The sequence below is a fragment of the Ovis canadensis genome, chromosome 2 (genome assembly GCF_042477335.2).
Source record: "Ovis canadensis isolate MfBH-ARS-UI-01 breed Bighorn chromosome 2, ARS-UI_OviCan_v2, whole genome shotgun sequence".
Classification (NCBI taxonomy): Eukaryota; Metazoa; Chordata; class Mammalia; order Artiodactyla; family Bovidae; genus Ovis; species Ovis canadensis.
Window position 1 is genome coordinate 188,455,440 of NC_091246.1, and position 14,767 is coordinate 188,470,206.

General features: G+C 47.8%; 1 protein-coding gene across 2 annotated transcripts in view; it reads right to left on the bottom strand.

The window, feature by feature from the left end:
• Positions 1–14,767, bottom strand: part of CCDC93 (coiled-coil domain containing 93) — a 107,826-nt gene that overhangs the window by 6,588 nt on the left and 86,471 nt on the right. For both annotated transcript variants that reach the window (XM_069577779.1, XM_070292232.1), the window contains exons 16-22: positions 14,537–14,608; positions 13,232–13,285; positions 11,571–11,633; positions 8,818–8,926; positions 6,692–6,774; positions 4,438–4,475; positions 600–684 (exon numbers count right to left, since the gene is read on the bottom strand). In XM_069577779.1, the coding sequence (XP_069433880.1) occupies positions 600–684; positions 4,438–4,475; positions 6,692–6,774; positions 8,818–8,926; positions 11,571–11,633; positions 13,232–13,285; positions 14,537–14,608 (504 nt within the window). The remainder of the gene's footprint in view (positions 1–599; positions 685–4,437; positions 4,476–6,691; positions 6,775–8,817; positions 8,927–11,570; positions 11,634–13,231; positions 13,286–14,536; positions 14,609–14,767) is intronic.

Sequence of the window (14,767 nt, forward strand, 5' to 3'; positions counted from 1 at the left end):
CACACTGCCCCCAGCCTGGACGATTCTCTGCAAAGCTATCTCTGGAGCCCCCACATCCCTTTCAGTCCCTCTTTTCTCTTCTGAGGCTCAGTATCCTCTCACTTTGGCAGAATTCAGCAATTACTTGCATTTTTATAGGGGACTCCTGGAAACTAAAATGCTCTTGAGGTGTAAGGAATGGATCTCTGACAGTAGAATGTCAGGAACCGGACAGCCAGTGAGGACTTGATTCTGGGCAAGAGAGAAGGCCTGCTGGAGAAGGCCTGCTGGTGAAAGCCAGCTTCCCATCTGAAACGGGGGGAACACACTCACGTAAGAGGGCTTCTGGGAGGATGAGCACAGTGCTTGACCCTTGGTGGGTATTACATCCACAGAGCTGTTGGTAACCGTCTGAAAGACTGATGCAGGCAGCCTATGGAGCTGGCCTGCCCATTGTAGGGTCAGAGACCTTAGTGGAACCCCTTGCAGAGACACGAAGATGTGTCTTCAGAACTGAGAGCACATCCCCAGGACAACTGGAAGAGACCTGCTTTCTCCAGGGCCTTCTCCCATCACCAGTGTAAAACTCTGGCCACATTACAGAAAGAAAGCAGTCTGACCTTCATTCGACTTTGCTTAATTCCTTCTACGATCTGTTCCATCTGACGTAAAAACTGGTCCCGGGAAGCAGAGGAGGCCATGGCTCTGAAAGAAAGACCAGCAAAGGTATGACCAGCAAACAGGATTCAAGAAAAGGGGAAGAATTGAGGAGTCAGTCCAGATAATGCCTCAGGAGGTAGATAGGCCGTTGCAAGGCAGGAAGGACCCATGGGGCCCCTGTGATCCCAGACAGCCAGAGATTTTAATTTGTGAGCAAGGCATGAAAGTTAGCTTGGTCTTATAAATAAATATTAATCCGTTTTTCCCCCAACCCTCTCTATAATTTTCTTACTAATAGACACTTTCATAAATAAAATGTGACTGAAATTAACAATTAAAAAAAAATTTGAATGGTGACAGGTACTGCTCAAGGAATGAATTTCAGTTCAGTTCAGTCGCTCAGTCGTGTCCAACTCTTTGCGACCCCATGAACTGCAGCACGCCAGGCCTCCCTGTCCATCACCAACTCCTGGAGTTCACTCAAACTCACATCCATCAAGTCGGTGATGCATCCAGCCATCTCATCCTTGGTCATCCCCTTCTCCTCCTGCCCTCAATCCCTCCCAGCATCAGAGTCTTTTCCAATGAGTCAACTCTTCGCATGAGGTGGCCAAAGTATTGGAGTTTCAGCTTTAGCATCAGTCCTTCCAATGAACACTCAGCACTGATCTCCTTCAGAATGGACTGGTTGGATCTCCTTGCAGTCCAAGGGACTCTCAATAGTCTTCTCCAACACCACAGTTCAAAAGCATCAATTCTTCTCAGCTTTCTTCACAGTCCAACTCTCACATCCATACATAACTACTGGAAAAACCATAACCTTGACTAGATGGACCTTAGTTGGCAAAGTAATTTCTCTGCTTTTGAATAGACTATCTAGGTTGGTCATAACTTTTCTTCCAAGGAGTAAGAGTCTTTTAATTTCACGGCTGCAATCACCATCTGCAGTGATTCTGGAGCACCCTCAAAATAAAGTCAGCCACTGTTTCCACTGTTGCCCCATCTATTTCCCACAAAGCAATGGGACCGGATGCCATGATCTTCATTTTCTGAATGTTGATTTAAGACAACTTTTTCACTCTCCTCTTTCACTTTCATCAAGAGGCTTTTTAGTTACTCTTCACTTTCTGCCATAATGGTGGTGTCATTTGCATATGAGATTATTGATATTTCTCCTGGAAATCTTGATTCCAGCTTGTGCTTCTTCCAGCCCAGTGTTTCTCATGATGTACTCTGCATAGAAGTTAAATAAGCAGGGTGACAATATACAGCCTTGACATACTCCTTTTCCTATTTGGAACCAGTCTGTTCCATGTCCAGTTCTAACTCTTGCTTCCTGACCTGCATACAGATTTCTCAAGAGGCAGGTCACGTGGTCTGGTAGTCCTATCTCTTTCAGAATTTTCCACAGTTTATTGTGATCCACACAATCAAAGGCTTTGGCATAGTCAGTAAAGCAGAAGTAGATGTTTTCTGGAACTCTCTTGCTTTTTCCATGATCCAGCAGATGTTGGCAATTTGATCTCTGGTTCCTCTGCCTTTTCTAAAACCAGCTTGAACATCTGGAAGTTCACGGTTCATGGATTGCTGAAGCCTGGCTTGGAGAATTTTGAGCATTACTTTACTAGCATGTGAGATGAGTGCAATTGTGCAGTAGTTTGAGCATTCTTTGGCATTGCCTTTCTTTGGGAATGGAATGAAAACTGACCTTTTCCTGTCCTGTGGCCACTGCTGAGTTTTCCAAATTTGCTGGCATATTGAGTGCAGCACTTTCACAGCATCATCTTTCAGGATTTGAAATAGCTCAATTGGAATTCCATCACCTCCACTAGCTTTGTTCGTAGTGATGCTTTCTGAGGCCCACTTGACTTCACATTCCAGGATGTCTGGCTCTAGGAGAGTGATCACACCATCATGATTATCTTGGTCATGAAGCTCTTTTTGTACAGTTCTTCTGTGTATTCTTGCCACCTCTTCTTAATATCTTCTGCTTCTGTTAGGTCCATACCATTTCTGTCCTTTATTGAGCCCATCTTTGCATGAAATGTTCCGTTGGTGTCTCTAATTTTCTTGAAGAGATCTCTTGTCTTTCCCATTCTGTTGTTTTCCTCTATTTCTTTGCATTGATCGCTGAGGAAGGTTTCTTATCTCTTCTTGCTATTCTTTGGACCTCTACATTCAGATGCTTATATCTTTCCTTTTCTTCTTTGCTTTTCACTTCTCTTCTTTTCACAGCTATTTGTAAGGCCTCCCCTGACAGCCATTTTGCTGTTTTGCATTTCTTTTCCATGGGGATGGTCTTGATCCCTGTCTCCTGTACAATGTCACAAACCTCCATCCATAATTCATCAGGCACTCTATCTATCAGATCTACTCCCTTAAATCTATTTCTCACTTCCACTGTATAATCATATGGGATTTGATTTAGGTCATACCTGAATGGTCTAGTGGTTTTCCCTACTTTCTTCAATTTAAGTCTGAATTTCACTTAATTTTTTAAAATCTGCAGCTTTAGAGGCACTGATCAAGGCACTGGCTGTCCAGTGGTTAAGACTTCACCTTTGAATGCAGTGAGTTGAGTTTGATCCCTGGTGGGAGAGCTAAGATCCCTCATGCCAAAAAACTGTAACATAAATAACAGAAGCAATACTGTAACAAATTCAATAAAGACTTAAAAAATAAAAGGCACTGTTCAAGACTGGAAGACATTTTCTGAGATTTTCCTAAAACCAGGCTGGTAAAGCTGTTCCTGTTTCCAGGAAGAGCAGCTAAACAAGTGATGACCTAAAAAAACATGCCTGTTCACCTCCAGTCCTGCAGAGGGACTGATACGAGAAGGATCAGAGCACACGATAGAAGGATGAGAAGAAATCTTTCAAAGGATGGGCCAAGAGACAGCAGAACTTCCACAAAAACACTCCAACCTCAGCTTCACTCAATGATCAGGGATACAGATGAAGGCATCATTTTTAGAAATGTCACAAGGTTGTAAGTCACTAACTGAATCTGAATATTAAATGGAGCTGTTTGTTTTCAATTAGAAGTGAAACTTGAAGTACAGAGCTTGTAATCCAGCTAAGATCTTAGCTGCTGGTCACAGCAGAGTCCGTGCTGGTAAGAGAGGAATTCTTCTGGACAGAGTATCAGCCTGGGTTTGCCTGGATGGCAGACAAGGGAATGGTTATCTTTGAGGGCTGGTATGATTTGAGTAGAGGTGGGCTTTGCTGTTCAGTTTTTAGATAAAATATTTATATTTGAACATGGTAATTTAGAATATGCACATGACTTAATATCTACCACTAAATTTGAAAACTATTTTAAAAAATATATAGATTATTTTATTACCTAGATTTTATTTTTTAATTTACTTTTTTCCCCAACCAAGGATTGAATCCAGGCCCTCCATGGTGAAAGAGTAGAGTCCTAATGACTGGACGGCCAGGGAATTCCCTCATTATCTAAATTCTAAAGCATCTATATGTGTGCAAAAACAAATGTTATTAATCTAATCTTAGTAGGACAAAAGTAATCTACAAAGAAATTATAGTAGTTAGGCATAGTCAAATTATTTGAAAGCTAACTTTTCCCCTAAGCTACTCCTTGGTGTTTTTAAAATCTGCTGTAATATCATTATGTTTTTGTAAGAACTCAAGGTCTGCATAAACCAAGACACATATGCACACGGCAACAGGGGTGGAAGTATAAGAATCCCAGCCTGGGCACTGAGCTTTGCTGCAAAACGGAGGTGAGCCGAAGCCGTGTAGGGCACACGGATGGTGACTGGAAGAGAACACTTACTGTGAAAAGTTCTCATGAATGGAGTTCAGCAGGCTGATCTGGGGAGGAAGAAGAACAAGAACAATAAGCAAAGGACGAAAGATGCCTGTGCCACCCCAGCCACTGAAAGCCTGGCGCCTGTCTCTGGATACTGCTGAAAGGAACACACCTTGTTCATGCAGGTGAAAAGTAACACAAAGACAAGAGCAACGTGTTCTCAGCCTCATAGTTTCCCCAGAGCCTCCAGCTGTAACAAGCATGACCTTGGCAGCATAGGAGGAGGGCTCCGTGATGGGACCTAAACCCCAGCTGAGACACATCTAAGCCAACATTGGGGCTCCTTGGGGAAGCTGCACCACTGTCCTTTCAATCTCACCAAACACAGAACTTCATTTTCAGGGCCATCAGTCCAGCGGAGAGTCAGTGGGGGCGGGGGGGGGAAGGTGAGAACACTGTGCCCACCCTACTCCTTCCCACAGAGTTTCTGCCAATGGGTCTGCTGCCAGGCAGCTCTGAGAGCCTCCATGGGTACGTGCCCCATTCAAGGTCCCTCCCCCATGGAAATGCCGTGGCCCATACACAAGACCCTTTATCTGCCCTGATGACAGGCCAGGGCAGGGCTCTGAGTCTGTAGTCTAGAAACCTAGGTTGTCTTTCCAGCTCTGTCACTGACCCTCGCCTGTGAGCCCAAAACTAAGCATTTACTATACTTGGACTCAGGTTCACACTCTGAAACATGGAGATGATACTCTTGTCCTTGACTCCACAGGCATGTTGAAAGCTAAAAATATCACAAGTATAAATAGATTTGGAATAAAATGTACAATTTACCCAAATGAAAAGTTCTAACTGCATTAATATTGCTTGGAATTAAAAAGCTGCCACCACCCTGCATACTCCTAAAGGAATGCAATAACCTTAAACACTGCTGATGAAGGAAAGTCAATGGGGTTTAAGGCTTTCTCACAAGGAGCTGGCCTGTCCCTGAGTTAGGGGACAAGTCTTCTCCTTACCAGGTGGGAAGACCCCCAAGTCAGGGTATGCAGCAGAGCAATCCCCCAGGTCTGATGAAAATCTCCCAAATGGACTCATCTGTTCAAACACCGATCAAATGTTTGTTATGTGTCTATCACTGTGTAAGGCCCTGGATACAGAGGAAACAGAACCCAACCCCTCCTCAAGGAGTGCCTCTCGGAGGAGAGAGATTGATCCAGTTTGACTGGCAAAAACAGGTAGTCAACAGGGAACTCAAACTGGGGCTATGAAACAACCTAGAGGGGTGGGATGGGGTGGGAGGTGGGAGGGAGGGTCAAGAAGGAGGGGACACATGTCCACCTATGGCTGACTCATGTTGATGTATGGCAGAAACCAACACAATATTGTAAAGTAATTATCCTGCAATTAAAAAAAAACCCAAAAAATAAAAAATAGGTAGTCAAGATAACTATAGCCACAGAGGCTTCCATTTGGGTCCAGGTAAAAGATACATCTGCAATAGTATTCTTATTAAAGTGGTAATTACTGCAGGCTGCAAGATGATAACGAAATAAACAAAGATTCTGTCTCCCTGAAGGTGAGGGGTAGGAAGGAGCTCATACGTATCACTGTGTGCTAGGAACTTCAGGGACACTGTCGCATTCATTCTCTATCACTGTAGGGTATGCGCTGAGGGTCAGGAGAAGAAGGTCAGACTAAAACCCGAACCCAGTGACTCCGGAGTGCCTGCCCCCACCACCACACTGCTGCATGCTGCAGCTGTGAAGACGCAGCTGCTCATTTCTAAATACAGCTGCACACCCGCCCCGAGCCACTGCCTTCCATGGAGGGAGCTGTGAATCACCAGCAGATCTGACCTGAGGGAGAGTCGGAGCAATATGGAGCGGCTGCTCAAGGTCAGCCCTGCCACTCCTGCTTTCGATTTTACAATTGAAAGCAATTCTTTCAGTTCATGCCTCTGTCTGACACTGATGACTAAACAGCCATTTCCCCAGGTCAACTCTGACGGCCCACCTTCCCCATTTCCTTCAGTTGGTTCTTTCCTTCATTTAAAGCTCAAACTCAAGTTTCACCAAGTCCAAGCCCTTTTCTGTATCTACCTCTTGCGCTTCCAGGATGTTTCTTTTTAGGATGGTGCCTCTCGCAGGGCACCATACAACTGCTGTCCACTCTGCACGGTGACAGCCCCGAGGAATCGTGCAATTTCTGACCTTGTACCCAGCGCTGGGCACATGACACACACGCATCTATGTTACCTTCTTTCTATAAAGGCTCTTACCTCTTTTTCCAAATAAACCTTCTTGTCGTCCAGGGTATTATATAAAGTGAAGAACTGCTTGGTTTCTTTGTGCACTGCAGAAACTGTAAAAACAGAGAAATCAATGAGCACATGGGTGAGAAAATATGTCAATGATCCCAAGTGCCCTCTCCCTGCTGAGGCGCTGCAGGACTGGGACCTGCCGGGCTGGCGCTCACTCTCATTTGCGAGGAAGCCCCATGGTGCACAGAGGCCGTGTGGGGGGGGCTGCTTCGGGCTGGCAGCAGGTGGCAGCCGTGACAGCCCTGCCAGGACAGGAGCTAGAAGAAGCTCCCTGCCAGCGTGCAGGATGGGGCATTTCTCTGAAGTCCTCCAAGTGAAGGTCCCAGGAGAAAGGGGGCAGGGATGAAGCAGCCCCACGCCAGCTCTTCCTGTCTGTGCGGCTCCCTCCCTTTCCAGGCTCCTCATGAGCAGGAGCCATAGTTGGCTCACTTTTGTAAACCCTGTGCTTGAGGGGAAAGATTTAACTTAGGGAAAAAGCTATTTTCTGCTGAGAAACTGCCACTGTTGACACCTACCCTGATCATCTGAATTAAATGTGAGGACTAAAACATCTGGGTGGGGGTAAAACATAAAGGAAGCACGTCTGCTCTGAGGAAGACAGTGCTCCAGCTGGAACTAGGAAGGATGGCTGAGAGCTGCTCTGAGGAAGACAGTGCTCCAGCTGGAACTAGGAAGGATGGCTGAGAGGTCAGCATCTCAAGGGAAAACTGGGTGTACTTTAGAGAAGACTGGGAGTTTCCCAAGTGGGAACTGTAGGGCCCTGGCCTCCTGGACCTGCAGACCAGCTCACAGGGGAGAGGGACACAGGGACTGCAGGGGCCCAGCTGGCGCAGACGAGGCAGGACTCTGCTCAGGATTCTGAAGACTGTCCATCCAGTTATGGAGAGCTATGACATATTAAGGCTTTTAAAGCAAGAGTGTAAAATGATGAAATTTACTCCTGCTCTCAGGCAGGAGTGAGGAGAAGGCGGCTACAGCAGGAGTCCAGAAGAAACAGACATGATACTATTCAGAAACAGAATTGGCAGAGCAGCATGAGTCAGAGAAGACAGAGGGTCTAGCTGGGCTCGACAGCAATCACAGTGAGTGAGGGGAAAGATGGGAGGGAGGCAAAGTCTTGTACCTGCCAAGTCTGAGGTACCCAGGAGATATGTAAGAGTGGAGCCTAAGGAAGGGGTGATAGTCCAGGACCTGTTTACTGAGGGTAAGTGAGGAGGTCCTTGAAGGGTCTGTCTAACAGAATGGAGAAAGGGTCCCAGGTGCAGGTAACAGGAGGAGTCAAGGCCTAGGATGTCAAAGTTCATGGTGTGCTAAACAGCAGTGTGTGGACTGGGGAGGAAGAGGACGACTGAGAGCAGGAAGAGGCCTCCTGGCAGGCCACCTAGACTGGGGAGGATCCTGGATAGAATGAGAGCGCTTTCCTTCAGTCTAGGGAGCTTGTGCGGGTCTGTCACAGGAGAGAAGTGATGCAACTGGATGGGTGGATGAAAGGGATTCAGAGAAGAAGCTGCAGACCACTGAATGGTTACTGGGCCATGATACAAGGAACAAGAGGTACGGCAGAAGCACTGCGAAGAAAACAGCAATGGCAGCTTTGAGGGTCACTCTGAGCCTGATGAGACGTGATCCCTGATTTAGGTTGAGGGACACCCAGTCTTGAATGACACGACGCTGTTAAAGGCAAGGATCACATGAGAAGAAGGTTCACAGAGAAGGAGGACAGTGAGTGAGGACTGATCTAGAGATGCTGGCATCACAAGGTTCCATGTGAAGTTGGAGAGTGGAGTCTTTCCAACTCTGGCTATAGCAGGAGTGATGGCTGATGTGGATGAGGGTGGGGTGAAAGCTTTACTCCAAGAGCTCAATCAGCTTAAGCCATCTATCCATGGAGAGGGAGTCAGGCCTCTACAGTGTTGTGCCTGGGATTCTTGGCTACGTGGAATGAGTGGCCCTGATGATGAGCTAAAGCCCTTTCCAGGGCTGGCTTCCATGGACAGAAACACCACGCTACAGTGGGTCAGAGGCCCTTGTCCCCTGCCCCTCCCAGGGCCAGCCTCAGGACAGTATGTGGTCGATGCACCTACTCTGGCGGTAGAGTTCAATAAATCTCTTCTGATACTGTATTAGCTCGGCTCGGCTGGGCACTTCATCAATCTTGCGATGCAAAATTGCTATTTCTCGATTTCTTCGAGCCTAAATGCAAAAGAGATGGGGAGACAACACTATTTGATGAAAGGCCTTATTTGTTCCCACAAAATATTGCCTCCACTCACCCTGTGCCTGCAAACCAGCCCTGGAATGCAGGCACACAACACCAGCTGGCTCCGATTCTGACTCCCACCTGGCAACACAGAGAGAAGGCATGGCTGTGAACTGGTGCCACCTGTGTACGCGTGTGCTAAGCTGCTTCAGTCATGTCTGACTCTTTGCAACCCTGTGGACTGTATCCCCCCAGACTCCTCCTTCCTTGGGATTCTCCAGGCAAGACTACTGGAGTGGGTTGCCATGCCCTCCTCCAGGGCATCTTCCCAACCCAGGAATCGAACCCGCATCTCTTAGTCTCCTGCACTGGCAGACGGGTTTTTTTTACCACTAGCGTCACCTGAGAAACCCCTAAACTGGAGCCACAGGAGGCAACAAATTAACAGGTCCAGAAGGAAGATTCTGAATGGGATGATACCCCCGGCCAGCCCACCAGGCCCCAAGGACTCTGGAGCAGCTGATTCCCCAGAGCCAGGTGGGGACCAGAAGCGCTTCCCGGATGACGAGAGACTGATGCCACCTTGCTGCTCCACACAACTTCCAAATCCCTGAGCCTGTCTGAAAAGCTCCTAAAGCATCTTTCTGGCATTTGCCCCCTCCCATGAAATGAACTGGGCTCTATTAGTCAAACTGCTCCTGATTGCATCTGGGAGGCAGGGTAGTGAGCATGCAGGGGAGACCTTGGGCTCGGAGGCGGGGAGTTTTCTGTGGGCAGCACTGGAGAAGGCTGCCCAGCTCCCCGACACAGTCACAGTCTCAGTGTTGCCCTCTCCTGTGCCTCCTTGTCCCTCCTCCCAGCTACTTTATCACTGTGGCAGACGGGGACCTCTAATTTATTTGGGTGCAAAATCCACTATCAACTCTGGTGACCAAACCAAAATCAGGTCTGTGGCTTGAGCTAGAGAAGAGGGACAGATCTATTTCTCCTTTTGGCCAAGGCTATATTCCCCATGGGTGCTTGAGCTCTGACGCCTATGTTCCCCCCCACCCATCCCCGCCCCGCCCAGGAATCTATAGATATAATCATTCATTCTTTTCACTGCATCTTTAACCTCTCCTTTTCTATTGGTTTCTTTTTACTGGCATTTAAATATGCTGAAGTCCCTCATCCCTTTAAGGCCCTTCCTTAAACCCTGATCAGGGCCTTCTCTGTGGCCCAGTCCTTAAGAATCTGCCTTCCAATACAAGGAATGTGGCTTTGATTCCTGGTTGGGGAACTAAGACCCATAAGCCGTGGGGCAACCAAGCCCTTGAACTGCAACTAGAGCCCATGCACCACCATGAAGACCCCGGACAGCCAGAAAAGAAAGAAAAAAGGAAACCGCAAAACCAAGTACTCAAGTGCCTCTGACGTCCCGACTCCCCTCCCCACAAGCCACCCTTCAACCCACTGCCGCTGGCTGCTCCCAACGCCCACTGGAAATACTCTCGCCAAGGTCACACAGACCTTCTCTGTGCACCTGTGGCAATTCTCAACCTCTAGCTTCCTTGACTTCTGGCAACGCTGAACCTTCTTTCCACTGAGCCCTCTCTCTGCTCAGCTGCCAGGAGACCTCAGACTCCTGTTTTCCCTGGGCCTCGAGCTGCCCACTTGGTCTCAAGCCTCACTAGTGGAGTCCTTCTTCCCCTCTTCACAGCCCAGCCCAGACTATTCCTACTTGGTGGAGTACCCTAATCTTTAAAAGCCCCACAGAGATCTCATGAACATTTCTTTTCACTGTCCCATTCCCTCCAGCCCTATCCTTTTTACTTTAGGCTTTTCCTCAATGAATAACACAAGGATCCATGTTAGTGCCAAGTCGGAAATTCTCCACCATCCTGACTCTGCTTTTTTCTCTAACCCATCTCCAGTTCCATCAATACAGCTGCTCAGCCTCTCGGCCACCAGTTCACATCCATACACCCTCACTGAGCCAGCCCTGGCTTGGGCTTCAGCACTGACCCCTGCAGCCCCTTGGCCACTCCCACCAGAACCTGGCCTTCCTTTCCCAGAGAGCAGAGAGAAGTTCCGGGCCAAAGTGCAACACAAGTTAACTCTTGGCTTTTAAGTGTCCCTGAGCCAGAAGCTGGCAACGGAAGAGATTTTACAATGCAGTTTTGACTCTGCATGAATTTAAAGCCAACTCTAAAGCCTATGTTCCCATATCTGATGGCGTTCTCACCACCCTCCCTCCCCCTGCACGCCCCTGCCACCCCAGATCATCAACTAACAGCTCAAAAGGGCACTTACTATTTGAAGAAAAGTACTTGACAAGAACATTAGACCTTGAATCCTGCCTCCGGCACTTTCTAGTTGCTTGTATTTAACAGATTTGAGTCAATTTCTTCATACAGAAAATAAGGCTGATAGCTACTCTCCAATAAAGGTGATAACCAAGTCAAACGAGATGTTGGTGAATTAACAGACCAGTGTGAGGTGTTATAACCAACACCTCAATCCAGAGTTACACTCCAGACAGAACAGCAAACAGCCTTATAACCAAGTCTCCCTGGCTCTTAGACACTGAGATGCTCTTGTTCTGCTATAGGACATGCAGACCTAGTCAGATGGATTTATCAGCTCACTTTTACTCACCTGTAGTAGACGGATCTTATAAAGTTTCTCTTTTTCCATGTTATACCGTCTGTCTAGGTCTTCCTGAAATTAGAAAAAAACTCTTTAATTATCTGCAAATTTTTATTTTTTTGATGAAATCTTTTGAAGTTGAACAGTTTTTATGTATCTCCTTCACCGTGAGGCTCCAAATTTCTTTTTTGAAATGGCTGAGTTCAGGGTTGAGTCCTCATCCTGTGAGACCCTTGACACTCTTTCACATCACTTTGTAACAACTCTTTCTTCTTCTGGGACCCAGGCTAAACCCAGGGTTCTTAAGTGAAGGATCCCCCAAATCCATGTGCCCTTCCTTCCCTTAACAAAAAAACCATGAGGAGGAGATAACTAACATTTAAAGAGCCTGCAGTTCTATGTTGCTGTGTTAGATGATGCTAGCTTGCTTATGTTTCTGTTTAGAGCTGCAATGTCCAATGTGATTGCCACCAGGCACATGTGGCTATTTAAATTCATATTATCTAAAATTGAAAAATATTCAATTTCTCAATTGTCCTAGCCAACCTTCAGATACTCAGTAACCATACACAGCTAGTGGCCACCATATTGGATAGAGCACAGATCGAGAACACATCCACCACTGTCGAAAGGCCTTTTGGACAGTATTAAAAGACAGAAACCAGCCCCTCACTGAACCCAATGAGGTAAGAGACATGGCTGGATGGCTCACTGTGCTAGAGGAAGCTACAAAGGCGTCAGAGGTACCCCTCTCCCCCTGTGTTTTTGCACACACACCCCTGCCAGCTCCTCCATGGGGCTCAGCTGCAGGCAAACCCCAACAGCCTACACTGTGGGAGTTCTTAAGTTCCCTCTCTGGGAGCCTCTGAGGGCACGAAGGGAAGAGGAACCTAGAGGAGGTGAATGGTAGAGACTTTCCTGTTGCTCCTCTCCTCCTCCTCTTTCTTTTCTGTTTCTTTCTCCTGGAAGCATTCCTTTGACTCAGAACAGGGGTTGGCAAACAGCCCAATGGCTAAATCCAACGGCCCTTGAGCCAAATTTGCCTGTGCCTAGTTTTTTTTTTTTTATTAATTTTTTCACTGAAGGACAACTGCTCCACAGAGTTTTGTTGTTTTCTGTCAAACCTCAGTGTGAATCAGCCACAGGTATATACATAGCCCCTCCCACCTGAACCTCCCTCTGTGCCTAGTTTTATAAATAAAGTTTTATTGGAACATAGCTATATCCTTTCACTTATATATTGACTCTGAGGACCAGAGTGGAGCTGGCCCACGAGGTTGACAATATTCACTACCTGGCCCTTAACACCCCCTGACCTCGAAACGCAAGCCCATAGACAGAGCTCTCTCCCTGCACACTGCCTGCCCCTCGAAGCCTTTGGGCTGTGACTGGCAGGTGCGGCCCTTTACAGGGCTTTCCCCTTCCCAGCTCAGAGGCCAGGCTGGAGATGGAATGCCTGGGCCAGGTGCAGGGCCTCAGGGCTGTCCACAGGGAAGCTGTGCTCCACCCCAGGGGTGGGTGTGCAAGATGGACCCAGGCCCTGAGAGCCCACAGACAAGGAGGTGGCCACAGAGATGATGAAAGGAGGTATGAGAAGCTTTTGAAGACACAAAGCTGGTCACCACGCCCACAGAGGACAGTACTGGTCCTGAGAATGGGCAGGTACTTACATTGTGCGTCATCGCAGAGGTTAAGGCACCATGTGACTCTCCCCCAGAGAGGGTCTGCAATGAGGAAAAGTAAAAAAAAAAACCAAAAAACAAAAAACAAAACATCATCTCTGAGGAAAGAAGCTGAGGGTCCAGAAGTAGGAAGGGGTGGGCTGGCAGTTTGCCGATCATGTCTGAACAGGAAACAGCCCGTACATGAGTGCTAGATTTTAAACTGTTCTGAAATGTCCATCAGTCACATATTAACAAGCTAAAATCTATTTCTAAATGCGAGTCAATCCCTCTAGCGAGGTGTGATGGCTAAGAAGAGAAATGCCGCCCTTAAAGTCTGAGTTCTATACAAACCCAGAGGCTGGCTGAGCTGAACTCAGTTTCAGTCTTGGAAACAACTGGAAAGTTGGGGTGGTCCCAATTCACCACCCACTGCCCAGCCATACTCTGCCGTCGCTGCACCAGTCCTCATGGCTGTGGCTGAAGTGACAGAACCCGTCACGAAAGGGAGGCAGCACCTCCATGGCCTGTCTCCCTGATAGCAGGGCAGTGTCCATACAGGCCCAGGCCCAGCCCTGGCAGAAGGCCCTGGCTGCTCCAGTCCCCTCCCTTCCCTGAGCCCCAAGTTCCCCATTTCCCCAAGCAAGAGGGTGCAGTTGACGAGGTCTGAGGCCATACCCTGACCTAAGCACAGAGAGCCTCAGCAAAGAAGCTTTGAATGGAGTATGAGAAGGGAAAACAAACCAGTGATCCCTAAGGTCTCATTTGGTGAGAGAAACAGACTTTATTTTCCATCCTTGTCCACACCAGTTCCTTGGAAGATCAAGGCCTCTGTTCAGAGAGCCAGTGGGACCTGTTCTGAGCCAGGTATGCTCCCCATGACCAGAGCCCCGACCTTACATCTCGAGCGAGCTGCTCTCTGCAGCATCCATGTCCCGGGGCGGGAGTACAGGGCGAAATCAGCAAACTGGCACAAAATTGAGAGGTAAATGGGACAAAGGGGACCAGAGCTCAAGGAGTTCCTAGAAACACCCATTCCTAATGGAGGGGCAGCCGGGCTTGTAAACCGGTTAACGCTTGCCCCAGGGTTGCTGCCGTCCACACTCAGAGCTGCTTTAACTCACAAAAAGAAGACAAAGTTCAGGGACACATATCGACGAAAACCATTTGAGAAATGAGTGTTCAGAGGACAAGGTTGAGGAAAAGTCTGGTCCCTTTCAGCACTAGACTCTGCTGGGGAGTCCTCTAGAAACCCTTTCATGGTGGACGTCACAAAGCCCCCAGCCGTCTGGAGCACCCCTCCACAGCCCGTACCTTTTCATCTCTGCCTGGCGCCCTCTCAGCCTTCAGGCTTTCGATCTCCTGCTGCAGCCGTGCCATCTCCTCCTTTAAAAGTAATATGAACATTTGCAAGATCTGGACAGGCCAGTAACTGGATGTAATGATTTACCTTGATCTAGAGTCTTATTTTCACATTCGTGAGTTTACGTGGGGACAAGAAGTCCATAAAGAACTAGCCCCCCAGGCCCCTGATTTTCAGCCTGG